This window comes from Notamacropus eugenii, chromosome 3 (assembly GCF_028372415.1).
Source record: "Notamacropus eugenii isolate mMacEug1 chromosome 3, mMacEug1.pri_v2, whole genome shotgun sequence".
NCBI lineage: Eukaryota > Metazoa > Chordata > Mammalia > Diprotodontia > Macropodidae > Notamacropus > Notamacropus eugenii.
In genome coordinates, this window is record NC_092874.1 from 162,078,491 (window position 1) to 162,094,974 (window position 16,484).

At 37.2% G+C, this 16,484-nt stretch overlaps 1 protein-coding gene across 1 annotated transcript in view; it reads right to left on the bottom strand.

The window, feature by feature from the left end:
- Positions 1–16,484, bottom strand: part of SEMA3A (semaphorin 3A) — a 524,728-nt gene that overhangs the window by 19,363 nt on the left and 488,881 nt on the right. Inside the window, 1 exon segment of the mRNA XM_072653227.1 lies at positions 6,373–6,440. Coding sequence (XP_072509328.1) covers positions 6,373–6,440 — 68 coding nt within the window.

Sequence of the window (16,484 nt, forward strand, 5' to 3'; positions counted from 1 at the left end):
TGTTGTAAATTAAATAGTTTTCTAGAAGGGACTCTGTTAGTTCCCTTTGGGAGACCCTAGAACTGAGTTTGATCAAAGTTTTATTTTGGAGATTTTCTACCAAGTTGTGGTCTGGGGTCAAGATAAAAACCTAATACTTTGTCTTTGCGGTCAGGTCACCTCTGAGATTAATTGGGATTCCCTATGAATCTAGAGTAGGAAGCCCATTGGGAAGCCCTCTTCCTAGCATGCTTTATGTACTGGCTGCTCTTTTAACCCCCAATTTACTGGTCAAAATAATCCTTGCTCTCCATTGCCACTTCTCTCTTGACCACTTTCCCTTAGCAATTTCTTCGTTGTTTCCTGTTATCCAAATGTTCCCCCAATTCAGGTCTTGATGATTATCCATTGACCTCCTTGAGGATATTCTCCTTTTTATCTCTTTGAGTTATAAGCCTAGCTTCCAGTCCTCTCCTCCATACCCTGGGACTTCTTACTAGGGAACATCAACACATCAATACTCCCTCAAATACCCTAACTTCTCACTTTTCTCAATTACTTAAGCTACCCAAAGAGATTACAGCTTTGATCCTATCAAAACCTACAAGTGTTCCTTTTCCTTATTCAAGAACTTTGAAATTCCTTTATTTATCATAATCTTTTATCATCTCCATCTTTCTTTAAGTTTTACAACTACCAACTTTGTTCTTTGTCTTCTCTGTGGCACCAGTTCCCTTAAAATAACTCAGGACCACACTATTTTCTTACCTACTGACCCCTCTCCCCCACCCTTTTTCCTATTTCACATTCTTTTGAACAGAGCTGGAGAAAATCATAGTCATGTAGACTGAATCTATTAGAAATTTATTTTATTTAATAACAAATTGGTCCTCATTAGAACAAGTGGGCCATTTTATTCCTCCCTAATTGACTCATTATGCTAGTCTTTTCTGGTTGCCTATAAACCCTGCCCCCCCCATCCCTGTTCTCTCAGCCAAGTACTTTTCGTCATACTTAATCTACAAAATTGAGAGTGCAATTTGGCTTCTCAATCCATTATTATGTTGACACTGATCTCTCCAAAGCTACCAGTGTTCTAACTGCAAAATCTAATGGTCTTTTCCAAGTCCAGATTCTTTTTCTTTTTTTGGATTCTCGGAAGCATTTGGCACCATTTAATCCCTTCTCTTCTGGATAATAACTCCTCCTTAGGCTTTTGTGACACTACTCTCTTCTGGTTCTCCTTCTATCTGTATAACTACCTTCTAAGTCCCATTATCTGATTCTATATCCATGCCCACTAACTGTGAGTATCCTTTAAGATTCTGTTTTAGGCCTTCTTCTATGATAGTTTTCGTGGTAATCTCATCAAGCTTTCAGCGGTTCAAGTATCAACTTTGTACAGAGGATGTCTATATTTTCTATCTGACCTAAGTCTCTTTCCTAAACTTTAGTTCTAAATAAGCAACTCCCTCTGCAAACAATTTAAACTTATTTATAAACTAGATTATTATCCCCATAACTTCTCTATTGATATAGTGGGTACTATCCACCACCCTCCTTGTCACCCAGGCCTACAACCATAGTATGACTCCCCATCCTCACTTATCTATCTCTTGCCAGCTTTGGTTGCTTCTACCTTCTCAATACCTCTCACATATCACCTTTACTTTACTAACAAAACCCAACACAAGTTCAGGGTCTCATCACCTTTCTCATAGGTTATTTCAATAGCCTTTTAATGAATCTCCCTTCCTCAAGTCTTTCCCCATGCCAAATCCAAGCAATTTCCCTAAAGCAAAGGTTTACCATTTCCTGTTTAGAGGGATCCAGTGGTACAATCACACAGCTGGTAAAATCTGAAAACAGCCTGGAACTCCGACCTTCTGGCTTATCTTTGTTTTTTATTGTAATATTATTTTTTAGTGATACTAATCAGATACACTTAATGGATTAGAGCAAATAAGTGCAAAATACACTTATTATTTAATGGCATTATGTCTGAATAGGCAGTATCTGATTAACAAAGCAAACTTAAGCTGCAATCAGAAATGCTCAAAGTATTTTTTTCTTACCTCATTTAATCTCATAGTACTTTCTGCTCCCTCTATTAATTCCCTCTATTAACTGTTTTTGATTTGTGGGCATTTCTTACCAGTTTTACTAGATTATAAACTTCATGAGTCCAGGAACTGTATCTTATCTATCTTTCCAGCTCTTCCAACCCTGCTTATCATGTTGCACACAGGTGTTTCTTAACAAATGTTGTCAGATGAAGGCTCTATGCCTATTTTAAGCACTTAGTATGGTACTTTCCATACAGTACTCAGTTAACAAATGATTTAAGTTTAATACAGCCTGGATCAATTTATATGACATTTTAAATTTTATTGAGGTTGTTGAAAATAGTAACATATTAGTTATTAGTAACATAATAGTTAGTACTTGAAGAATTTGGACCTCAAAAGGGCCTTAGAGAATATAGTCTAAATACTGTTTTACCAATGAGGATCTAGAAAATATATTAGATTTTAGCCTCTATTGAAAACAATAATTGTTATGACATGGAAAATTTAGGTTAGGCAAGAGTAATAACTTCCTGATGACATCATTGTTACCACTGGATTAAGGGAAAGGTTATAGAATCTCTTCTGAAACTATAATTCATCATCCTGACACAGTGGAAAGGGCACTGGCTTTATAATGAGTTCTAATCCAGTCTTGTCCATTCACTAGCTGTTTCACCTTGGGTGAGTCACTTAATCTCTTTCACCATCAGTTTGCTCAACTATAAAATTAAGGGGGTTGAATTCAACGATTTCCAAGGTCCATTCCAGACTTATGAAACTTTTGATATTGATATTTGTCCTTCCTAGGTCAATTGGTTAAGATATATTTCTTCCCAAAACTGGGAGGATGGAGTAAATGAGCATTGTAATAGTAACCCAAAAGTACATCTGAGTTGGAGAGAAGAGAGGAAAAAAGAACATGCAAATTTTTTGGTTCCAAATTCAACTAAATAAATATTTGTTAAAAATATTAAATACTACTTAGGTATTATTAATTATGCAAAATAAAAAGAAATAATTTTCATAATAAAAATAACAGAACTAAAAAATATGTCTGCCTCCAAGAGACTTACAATCTAAATGTTAATGGATGAGATGACCTAGGATAGTTTGTCAAACTTTAGCTCCTTCGTTATTGCACTGATGTTATGCAGTTTTCACCAACTCTGTTCTGACAACCAATCCATTACCAAAGACAGCTAATTCCACTTCCCTAAACGGAATGGAAGTGGAAAAGAATGGCAAGCTGCTTCTGACTTTCAAACTAGACATTATGCTGTATTGTTGGAAGTCGTGCTTTAGCACATAACATAAGTACTTTACTTATTCACTTATTACCTCCTTCTAAGGTTTTTAAAGTATTATGCTCATCTAACTTACCAGATGGGCAGCTAGATAGCAGAGTGGATAGAATGCTAGGCCTGGAGTCAGGAAGACTCTTTCTCCTGAGTTGAAATCTGGCCTCAGACACTTACTAGCCATATAACCCTGGGGAAATCACTTAACCCTATTTGACTTAGTTTCCTCATCTGTAAAATAAGCAGGAAAAGGAAATAGCAAACCACTCCAGTATCTTTGCCAAGAAAATCCAAATGAGGTCATGATGAGACAGATATAACTGAAAAATATGACAACAATCTCACCGGATTCTTTAATATAATCAATTAATACCTATTGAACTCTCATGAAATTTATGATCATAAGCTATAATTATTATAAAACTTAACCTGGTTGTATAAAGGCTGAAAAAATTAAAATATTTGCAAAACTTCAAAGTGGTTAACCAGTGGTTTGGTAAAGATCCCTTATGAGTTTTGCTATGACATTGTAGAACCAATAATATCTTTCTTACTCCAAATATAGTAAAAACTAGTCTACTAATTTATTTGAGATGAACATAGAAGAATGTTTCAAACAACAAACAATGAAGTCTTTAGGTATCTGACGCTAAAAAATAAATATTCTTACTGAAACTTCCACTCATATTTGAAAGCAAGAAATATCTACCTGTGCTTTCCTAAATCTTTTATTGGTATAAACTCTTGTTTGGTTCCCTATCTGTATCATTACTTCCAATATAAGAATAAAAAAAATTTTTTTTAAAGTAGCAAATAGAACGCTTCAAATTATGTTCGCCTTTGGGGGAATGAATTTTCATCAGGAAAGTAAGTCGAAACTCTGCTCCCCCTATTTTTCTATATAATACACACACACACACAAATATATATAAAAAGACTAAATAAGCTGGGAGTACCTGTAGCCTTTTCTTTAACATAAAATGCAGCTACTGATCCACTTGACAAAACAAACATAACCTGGGATGTGATTTTAATAACATTCTAATTTCTGAGATTTTGTGCAAATTTGTCTTTTCTCCCAAGTACCTGTAATAGTGTTAAACAAATAACTAAATCTGCTCTGCAGTAAATCCATATGTGCATACATTTTTCAAATTATAAATTACCCTTCTTGTTTGAGAATACTGCTTGGAATTGAAGGCAAGATTCAGTGCTGGAATCCAACATTGAGTTCTTCAGAACCAGAAGATCTCCACAAATCGTTAAATTATGTTTGCTTCTTTGAATTAAAGGAAAGTGCAGTGAGGGGTTGGCACATACCTAGAGTACCTAAGATAGTGTAACCAACATGGAAGACGTTAGGGGACCTGTTTCTGAGAGACTGTAGAACTGTAACGTCTTAGCATTCAATACTGCTTCCAGGCCAACGCAGAATGTTTGTATATGGACCAGTTCTACTCTCTCTCTGAAGCAGGGGGTACTGTCTCACCCTTGAATGTTGCCATTTCAGTTTATCAAAACATTTGCCAAAACTCCATTAGAAATCCAACTTTTTGAATTCCCTGTGCAATACCTGCATTACAGTGAAAATACAATTATATTTTTAAAAATATTACAGTCTTAAGTCAGATTTTGGGAAATTTCCATCTGCTTTGGACTGAATTATGTGATCACATGCTCTTTGTGGAGGGTGTTTTCTTTTGTATTGAATTTTCATGCATTAGCAAAATATCAATTTTATGCTTACAATGATTGACTTCTTTTAAAATTTCATATGAGGTAACAAATAAATAAAGTTTGGTTAACTTTACTATGAAAAAACTTGGCTGTTGTGACCATGATGCAAAATAAGGAAATAAATTATACGATATTGACTTAAAATCATTAAAACTTACATTTTCAAAATTTTCTCCGTCTCTGTTTATGGGTATGTCAAAGCAATTTTAATTAAACATCAATGATGTCACCAAAAATCAAACAATATTTTCCCCAGCAGAGGGAGGTATAATCCCATTGTTCTTTTCACAAAGGGAAACAATTCCTAATATTTTTGGATAAATAAGAACTAGTTACTTGCTGAGACAGGCCTTGACACTTTCCGAAAGCCCATGTTAGAATTGACTTAACCTAAAACTTCATTATAATGAAATACACTGCAAATACAGTATGAGTATGACCGTTAATTATCTTAAACATTTTTTGGGAAAACTATGGCACAGTTCAAGTTGTTAGGCGTACTAACAAAAAAAGCCTGTCTGACATTTTATTAATTTATCAATTAACCATTGAAACAGATGAATTTTTTTCCCTTCAAGTTCTAGTTTGTTCCTTGCCATGGCTTTATACTCATTTTTGTCATGAATTATTCCATAGGATTAGTTCATAAGAATGCCTATAATTATAAGTCTTCAGTCTGTTAATGAAATTATTAGAATTCAGTCTCTATGAAATCATGTTGTAATCTAAAATGTTTTATTCGGATGTTTGTAATTAAAAAAAACTCTCATATTCATGCATTTGTTTGTTTTTCACTTCTGTCTGATTGTATATTTATTGTATTCCCCAGGAGAAGTAAACTACTTAGGGCAGAGAATTTTCTCATTCATTCTCTCTCTCTCTCTCTCTCTCTCTCTCTCTCTCTCTCTCTCTCTCTCTCTCTCTCTCCCTCCCTCCCTCCCTCCCTCCCTCCCTCCCTCCCTCCCTCTCCCTCTCCCTCTCCCTCTCCTTCTTCCTCTCCCTCATCCCCTCTCTCTCCATCCTCCTATTCCCTTTCCCTCCTTCCCTCTTTGCCCCATTCCCCCCCTCCAATGACCATACTGCCTCGACCAAAGTAAGTACTTAATAAATGTTGTTGAATTGAATCTTCCAGGTTTAATGGATTTGCTTGTCTTGAAGGTCTTTTGCTCTCTTTGTATGCTTCTGCATTTCACTAAGTATCTTTACCTCAGCTGGATATACAAAGGAAAGTACTTGTGTGTGTTGGCATGTGCACCTGTGTGAATACACATTTCTCAATAGTGACTTACCATGATGCTGTAGGTCTGAGCAGTGAGTCAGTGGATCTCCATTGCGTATATCTTGTCTTCTTGTGCGTCTAAAAACATTACATCAGAAAATGGGTTATTGGATTTCTATTTGACACTCCTTCGATGTTTGTTTATGAAGTCAGGAAGCAAACATAAGCAACTCTCGGAATCTGAAGCAAAGTGATGTGGTTTTTGACTAGAACACAGCCGTTTGTTGCACTTGTCAGTGTGAGCTCCCAAATAATCAAATGTGTTACAATTGTACTAGTTTACGATGAGAATATAAGTCTTTCAAAATATTCATTACAAAGAATTCATGGTTTGGTCTGTAGAATGGCAATAAACAGGAACCTTGAATTCATCCCCTACAGGCTAGGGCTAATTGAAATTTTGAGGAAACACAGAGGGATTTAAATGAGTATCATGTTTTAACAAGGAGGCAAAAAGACAAAAGGAGAGGGGGATGAGATGGATAGATAATGTCATGGAAAAAAACAAATGAGCTTGGACAGACTTCAGAAGACAGTGGAGGACAGAAGAGCCTGGCATGCCACGGGGTCACAAAGAGTTGGACATAGCTACAACAACAACAAATTCTTTAACAAATGGAGGCTTGATTGAGAAGGCTCATAAATAAGAATGATTTATGCTAAGAATGTGACAGGCTCAAAACAGGGGTCCAGGCAGGTATTTTCCTAAAGTCTAAACTCAAGGAGAGATAAAATATGACTTTTCTTACATTTTCATGAATTGGTTAATTTAATGTACAGGGAAAACTTTCAACAAATGCAGCTTCTTTTACCCATCAGTCCCGTATGCTTCTTCAAAAATTATCTTTCCATTGATATGTAATGATTTGAACAAGAGGATTCTTTTTTAACCTGATTTTCTCTTTCTTTCTCTTCCTTCCTTTTCCTTCCTTCCTTCCTTCCTTCCTTCCTTCCTTCCTTCCTTCCTTCCTTCCTTCCTTCCTTCCTTCCTTCCTTCCTTCCTTCCTTCCTTCCTTCCTTCCTCCCTCCCTCCCTCCCTCCCCTTCCCCTTTCTGTCTTCCCTTTGGGGGACATTTCTCTTCTCTTTCTTTTTATCCCAAATGACTGTGACTGAAAAAAAAAAACAGTTCACCCCCACAGGTGTTTTATTCAGCATTGAATTCAACCCCAGCATTCAGTGGAAGCCTTGGCGGAGCAGAGAGTGGAGTTAGATAACAGAACAGTATCACAGCTACACAAAAACAGACTGCCTTATGAAACAAAAATGCAGTCCTACCAGTTTACATTAAAGCTACTCCTTCCTTATTGTTGATAGCTTCTGCTTTTCCAGATGGTACAGCTAATTCCTTTTACTGCCCACATTTTAGGAGTGGAAAAACAAAGGAACAAACAACTGCACGTTCCATTGTTCTTTAATCTTCCCAAAAGGCAATTCACTCAAGTGTATGCTGAGTGATATTTTTGCATTTACTTTTTAACAAAGTGAAGCTCTAAAACAAAAATGAAAAATCCCCAGTCCCTATTAAATTTTAAAATGAGAGCTATGAGAAAATTGCTCACCTACTGATCTGAAAGAATTTCACAAATAATTCCAATGGAAGACCTCAGGAAAATAGTATTTATTCCTAAATAATGTCCCCATTAGTTTATATCTTCTGAGTTGTCACTCTTTTCACCTTCCTCATGACTCTGCCCTGCTTTCCTACCTTCTCTGTTCTCTCTTCTCTCTATTGTGGTCATGTTCCTTTATTACCTCCATTTCTAAAGCTATGGTAAATTAAAATATACATATATGCACCTCTCTCACCCACAGAGACTATTATTGGATCCATTCAACTTTAGGACTTTGCCCTGGAGCTAAACTGGGCTGATTGGATCAGAGGATCATGTATTTGTTGTCCTATTCTACTTTTTGTGATCCCTTTTGGGATTTTCTTGGCAAGGATACTTGGAGTGGTTTGCCATTTCTTTCTCCAGTTCATTTTACAGATGAGGAAATGGAGGCAGACAGGGTTAAGCAATTTGCACAGGGTCACACAGCTAGGATCTGAGACCAAATTTGAACTTGGGTCCTCCTGACTCCAGGGTCAGCACTTTATCTACTGCACCACCTCACTGCCCCTGTCTCTCTCTGTCTCTCTGTCTCTCTGTCTGCCTCTGTCTCTCTCTCCATCTCTCTCTCTCTCCTCTGTGTGTGTGTGTGTTTGTGTGTATGGTGTGCCCATTTATTCTAAATCAATAAATTACAAATGGGGCACTGAGGCTTAGAAAATTTATATGAAGTTCCCAAGGTTACACATAGAAGGAAAGGCAGGCAAGTGAGTAAAACAAACTAACTCACTATTTGTAGCCAGTCACAGGACAGGTTTCACATCCTGTCTAGTCATCCAGCAGGAAAATGGACCATGTTCAGTTATACAGCATAGGCATTTTGTCATCTTTATCATCATGCCTTTCTCCTCGTCTATTACTCTGGGAACAGTATTCAAATCATTACTACCATTGTTACTGGATAGGGAGTGACAGTTCACTGCCCTGTGATTCTACTCACAAAACTTGTGATTCCTCAGAATAAAACTCCCTTCCTTGACCCCCTCTTCTCCCTGTCTCCCCCAACATGTGCTGAAAGGTATTGAGTACAATGTCTATCTTACTTGTACTCCCAGGATCTAGTACAGTGTCTGGCACATAGTAGATGCTGAATAAATCTCATTCACATTAATCACCATGGTTTAGGTTCATTTGAATATGGGGTTCATAAAATTAGGATGAATCATTACCAATACAGTAAAAGGAAATAGAGAAGGTTGAAAGAAAGGATGGATGGGAGGAGAAGTACATGTAACCCAACGATATGAGGAGTATAAACAATTTCATTTCCTATATACATTTCTTCTTTTGCTCTAAAGAATTGTTCATTTTTGAATTTTCTTATTTCCATAACTATCACATTCCTTTAGGCATGGAATACTTATATTCATTTATTAAGGAATCATTTCCTGAGCCCTTGAGTAGATCCTGTGTGAGGGATACAAAAATTTTCCAGGATTTTTGCAAAATATTTTTCATTTCTCAGCTAGAAGTCACAGTATAAACACCATCTGTAAATCATGTGAAATGTAGCATTTTTTTGTATATTGTGTCTTGTAAGACAAATAATCACACAAAGTGAACATTTTTACATTTTTTAGGGTTGAAGAAACTGTCCTAAGTCGATGAAGCGTAGAATCTCTGACCTGACAGGAAAATGGACTGAATAATTTAGATCCCTATCCAAAGCATCAAAACACTTTGGTTCTCAAAGAGACATCTTTGATGTGGAGTGTTCTGGATTTCCTCACTCCCTTATATTTTTGACTGGGGTGAGTATGCTAGTAACCAACTGAAAGGAGGAAGGAGTGATCTCTGTGTAGGTATGTATATAAACCTAGTGGTTGAGGGGAAATTGTGTGGAGTGACCGACAACTCTGTGTAATGGACTGAAAAAAGTGAGGATACTCTGGCCTATGTTTTTTCTACTTCCTAATTTAATGGTAATTTCCCACTCTAAAACTTCTCTCTCTGTAATTGAAAAGAAGTCACATGAAGACCATTTCAAGCTGCTAACATAGATTCTGTTACTGCATTCATAAATTCCAAAGACAAACATATTTATAGAATTCTATTTGTAGAATTAGCGAGGATATCGAACAAATGTCACACATTTCAAAATTAAGCCAACATGGGAACTTGTGAAACACGAACCACAAAGCATCTGAGAAGACTCTCAACTGTCATTTAGGCACTTTGAAAATGCAATTAATGGGGAGAAAATATAAGCTAAAGCTTCTAAAAAAATCTCCTTCCAAAAACATCATGCCAGACAAGTGATATGGATTAAGTAGAATGTGTCTACAATGAAAGGGAAAGGTGTTAATGATAATTCCTTACACTTTTATAGTCTAAAGGAATTCAGTAAATATAGTTCAACTACTTCATGACATTAAATGTTCAATTTGTGATAGATATGCTAAGGACCATTTTTTAAAAACTTCTTCTATCAACTCCTTCCAAATTCTAATATGAACCAATTCTTTAGTGGGTTACTAGTAAATTGTGGGATAGTGTGTGAACTTTCAAAGGATAGAAGTGTCTATTCAACTTCAGTTCCAAGCTCAATTGCTTTTGAATCCTTTATTTTTTTTTTTTTGCCCCCTACAGCAAAAAGCACTTTTTGCTGCTGTCCACTCGCTTTTTTAGTCATGTCTGACTCTTCGTGACCCCATTTAGGGTTTTCTTGGCAAAGATACTAGAATGGTTTTGTCATTTCCTTCTCCAGCTCACTTTACAGAGAAGGGAACTGAGGCAAATAGGTTAAGTGACTTGGGCAGGGTCACATAGCTAGTAAGTGTCTGAGGCCACATTTGAAATCAGGAAGATGAGTCTTCCTAAGTCCAGGTCTGTACTACCTAGCTGCCTCACAAAAAAGTACTTAGGAAGCATGAAATTTTAGTTTTAAATGACTATCATTTTTATCCTCATAATCACTGTCATGTTGCAATATAGTAAATTATCCATGATATCTTTGATCAGTGATACATTCATCTCTTCACTGAGGTTCAGATTTTTAATATTAACCTGCCAACATCAGGAGAGGGTAAACAACAATTTACCTGCAAAGAAGAAAATGTGAAGAGGACTAAGGGGACCGTGTATGCCTGATACAAGGCATTTTCTATCATCAGATACTTATAATTTATGTTTTTAAAGATTATAGTAACATAGCAAAAGCCAATCAATTTCATTTTGATTTTTAAGTTGAAGATCAGGACCTTTATGAATGGATTTCAGAACAGCATTAATATGAGAACCTACAACTCTTTTTTTATCAAGAACCAACTAGTTCATAAGGTAGTACTAAAGAAACCTGTCCCACCTATTTTTTCCCCAACTTCTTGCAAAACATTTTATCAGCAAGAGTTTTCTAAATAAATACTTGCTTTTAGAAAGTTGTATTCTTAAATGGGGACATTGGGTGAAACAGAACTAGCTCTGGGGCTGCAATCAGGAGAGACCTAGATTCTAATACCACTTCTGACACATTAACCGTATGGCAAACCACCTATCCTTTGAGTTCTAGTTTCTTCATCTGTAAAATGGGGCTACTGTTACTTTTCACATCTACCTTATCAGCTTATTGTGAGAAAAAACCATATTGTCATAAACATTTTTGCTATACGTTATATAGTATGTAATACATATCACCATATAGATGTGTGCATATATACATACATGTACACACTCATATACATAGCTAATATTATCCATATCAAACTTTTAATACCCTTTCTATTGAAGAAATACTTGAATTCCTTGAAATAAATGTGGTTTAAGAACATATTTAACTAAGGATAATAGAATCATTCTTCAGGTATTTACTTAGCACCTATTATAAGACAGCACCTATTTTGTGCTAAGCACTGACAAGACAAAGACAAATTATGAAACAATTGGAACTTTCAAGCAGCTTAGATTCAAACTGAAGACACTTGAGGCATTCTTTTTCAGCTGATCCTTTTTCTGAATGCATGTGTAGTTTAATTTTCATAGCTTACACTAGATTTATGATACAAGGCTTATGTGTTTTCTCAATTATCATTGACAAAATGAATCTTTTAGGATTACTCAGTGTCAGATATCAGCAAAAATTATGGACTGTTATTTGGAGCTGTAGGTGGGTGCAGAAAAACTTTGGACAATGAGATGCTTCCTTTCAGAGTACCAAAATATTTGAGAAGATAAGTGACCTTGATCATCATTTAGGTCATTTCACTCTTTTTACAGATAGAGATGAGGTCCAGAGAGCCAAAGTAATTTTCTTAGGTCATATAATTCGTAAATAACAGTCAAGGTTTGATTTAGGTATATATGTATTCTTTTCCTAACTAAAATCTAAGCTTCATGAAGGCAAATGCCCTTTTTGGCCCCTGTGTTTTTCCCTAACATTCAATACAGTATTAGACACACAGTAAGTAAATACTTGGGCAGCTAGGTAGCCTAGTGGATAGAGTGATGAGCCTGCAGTGAGGAAGACTCATCTTTGCGGATTCCACTCTGGCTTCAGAAACTCTCTAGCTGTAAGACCTGGGGCAAATTACTTCAGCCTGTTTGTCTCAGTTTCCCTATCTACGAAATGAGCTGGAGATGGAAATAGCAAACTACTCCAGTATCTTTGCCCAGAAAACTCCAGACGGAGTCACAAAGAGTCAAATAGGATTGAAAAATGACTAGTAAATAATTAAGGTGACCTTTGTGCTGTAAGTAGCATTTTGCAATTTGTAAACATTTCTTAACATTCAATAGTAGTTCACAGTTAGAAGCACAATTCATAGTAGAGTGAGCGTAGACTCTGGAGTCAGAAAAATACAGGTTTATTTCCCCCCTCTGACTCACACACTGGCTGTGTGAGCCTGGGTAAGCCACTGAATTTGTGTTCAATTCAACTCTGAGGTTCTAATCAAAGGGAATGTTGTGATATGTACTTGGGGGAGAAATGAGTCATTCTGGAGTTCCCTTTACCAATGATATCACAAGATGCATCCCTATCACCCATGAATATGGAAATTTAACATGTTTTTCTTACACGTAACATCTCAACTCCCATGTTGCACTTATATTTGGAGCTACTGGCAATAAAAAATGAGATTTTACATAATGTTATTGTTTTGTTAGATGTTTCGAATCTTTTCACAAGTTGCTTTCTGATGCAGATTTCAGTTGAGCTTATGATAGATATACTCGTTAGTGTAGCCGCTTTTGGTTAGTAGAGGTTTCTTTCACAGTTCAGCATGGCTAAATGTGAACTCCTGGAGTCCAGAGGCTCTTTTTTGAGGGGAGGGGGTTGTTATGGACTCCTTCAGTGGTCCAGTAAAGCTATCATATGAACACCTTATAATATTTTTAAATGACTGAAATAAACTTTATAGAACTACAAAGGAAACCAATTATCAATTTCCTTTTAAGATTTCAGATTAAGAACTGTTGACTTGAATGCCTCCAGAATGTTGAGCTGATCCTCTAAGAAGAAGGTTTTGAACATGGATAAGGATTTATGAATTGAGAAGACATGGATGGGTTATAAACTATACATCAATGGAAGAAATAACTACATTGATGAAATCACAGATTTATTTAGATATTCAAGTAAATAATCTAAATGTCTATAGTCTTAGGGTAAAGACTGTGTTCATATGTGTAGGCAGTATTGTAATCTCCTCCTTCCCCCATCCACTGACTTATTCTGTGGCACTTACTCATTGAGGTGTAATCCTGGATCCATAGACATAGGAAGAAATTAGGAGATGGTGGAAAAAGGAGATTCTGAGATGCAACAGATGGAGGATGTGGCATCTGGGAATAGGAGGTTCAAGGATGAGAAGGATTTCTTTGTTACCTAAGTTTTTCTTTAAGTCCAGTATGCTGTTCCACTACTGAGGAATAAGGAGAAGGAAGAATCAGGGTCTTATGCAGCCCAGCCCATAGGCAAGACATTCTGGGAAGCACTTGTAGGATCAGATGACAGGTCTCAGTGACAGAACAATGAGTAAGGAAAAGAAGCCTCATTGTCTTCAAGGTCACCCACAGCTTTAGTAAGTGTTCCAGGTTTCTAGTTTCCTTAATTGACATTAACACATTAGGGGGCCATAAATGTAACAACAGCATAGGGGAATTTGATGGCTCCTAGTGGGAGCCTCTGAGAGGGAGGTATAAATCTAAGTACCTCAACCATATTCCTAGTATTCCTGTGTTTGGTGCATATCTAATAGCCTAAAGACTTTATGGCTTTGGGAGAAGCCACAGATATGCACCCTGAGGAGTGGCTTTTTGTTTGCATTTGATTTTATTAAAATTCAGCACAAAGGGAAGAGGGTAGATTTTTCTGGTACTTAGAGACTAAGTCAAGAGAATATATAAATTCACATAGACCATACCAACCAGTAAGGTCTCTACTAAGTGTCTACAGACACTACAACCCGCAGAAGGGGCAGAACTGGGACACAAAGGTTGTCAGCTCTTTGACAACCATAGAAAAAGTTAGTTATTTTCCTGAAAGCCTTCTGTATTAGGTAAAACATGTAACTGGTAGAGTCAGAGTGGAATTACAAATGCCTAGTTATTATTATGCATCATATCAGACAAGTGGCTAACAGTGCCCCTAGTGGATAAATGGTGACTATGTAGTTAATATAATAGCAACTCTGATGTCCCTAGCAGCTTTTGTATCTAGCTGGGATTTCCTTTTCCTTCCAGACTCCACAGAGTTCATGTTAGAGATAAAAATGCCTTGCAGGCATGCCTACTTTCAGAGAGGTTAGAGACAAAGTTTCCTAGTATCCTAAAGTGATTTAAATCCTTCTATACTAACTTTAAGTAGAGGAAATATGGCAAGGAGATGATTAGGGTCCTTGGTTGGTCCCAGAGCAAACTGGAGGCATTTCCTTGGGTGGGAGAAGACTATTTCTGTGTAAAAGGAGAAAAGACTCCAGAACCTGGAGTTTATTTTGGAGATAAAATTATAGCACAAAGATTTTTTTTTTTCTCCAGAGCCTGGGATGAGTTGTGAGAAAGGGAAAAAAGCCTCAAGGAGAAGACAGTAGAAACTAAAGGAAGGGACAGAGAAAAAATGAGTTCTTGGTCTGAACTCCATCAGTAGAAATGGGAGCTGTAAAGTATAGGTTTGTAAGTAGGGGTGGTAGTGTCGGTATACTGGGTGGTATAATTAAGATATCTCTAGGGTTGGGAAACGGGGTAGGAGCTAAGAAAACAGAAAGCCTCACCAAGTATTTCCAGGCCTTTCATGGAATGGAATGCTCTGACAAAAAGATTATATAAATGAAAGCAAAATAACAAATAGCTATTCAGTGATGATAATTTGTCATACAAGAATACAGTTGTAAGTCTAATTTGCTTTGTGATATACTATATTCCAAATAGAATCGCAGAAGTTTAGAATTAGAGCTCTAAGGGATCTTAGAGATCATCTAGCACAACTCCCTTATTCCTGTGTTCATCATTCGTTGCCGAAGAAGACCATGCCATCAGAGAAATGATGACATGACTTGCACTTGACTTTGCTTTGAGTGAGAGAGGGCTGTGCAGCTCACCAGCCTCACTTCTCCTCCAGAGCCATCTGAATCCAGTGACCAGATATTCATCAGGATGACTGGAGATGACTCAAGATGAGGCAACTGGGGCTAAAATCCTTTGCCCAAGGTCACACAGCTAGTGACTGTCAAGTGTCTGAGGTGAAATTTGAACTCAGGTCCTCCTGACTCCTGCACTGGTACTCTACCCACTGAACCAGCTAGCTGTCCCATTTCACTGATGAGGAAACTGATAAAGGTAGGCAGTAGTAGCGGGAGAAAATGAAGCCATAGCCTCTAACTTTGAAGCCATGACTCTTTCCATTCTATCACATTGTCTTCCTAGGTAACTTGCTAATTTTATCTTAGCAACTAAATGACAAAGCCTGATGACAGACAAAATAATAATTTACTGTGTTCATTTTGTGTCTATGTGTATATATCACTCTAAAGCCAGGAGAGTCCAGGAGCCCTTGGCTGGGACCCTTTGGGGTCCCAGTTCCAGAGTGCAGTAGGTTTAGTATTTTGGGAGAGGTCAGGACAGGGGATGACAGGGGACAAGATAGGAGACAGGACTGGGGAAAGGAAAGGGAAGGGAAGGAAAAGGGAAGGGAAGGGAAAAGGGAAGGAAAGGGAAGAGGAGCCAGTAAAACCCAAGTCAACTGGACAACTTTTGGCCATCCAAATTTACCTTCCTTTGCAGAGGAGAAGGGGAGGGGGAGGCAGACAGGAGAGGAAGAGGTGAGGTACCCAGCTAGCATTCAGTCAGCTGCATCTACTCACAGGATCAAAGTCAAGTGCAAGTCATGTCATCATTTCCCTGATGGCATGGTCTTCTTCAGCAATGAAGGATGAACACGATGTGCATATGTGTGTGTGCGTGTGTGTGTTTTAGACGCACACATATAGTTGTTGTTCAGTTGTTTTTCAGTTATGTCTAACTCTTAATGACCCCATTTGGCAAAGATAATGGAGTGTTTTGTCATTTCCTTCTCCAGCT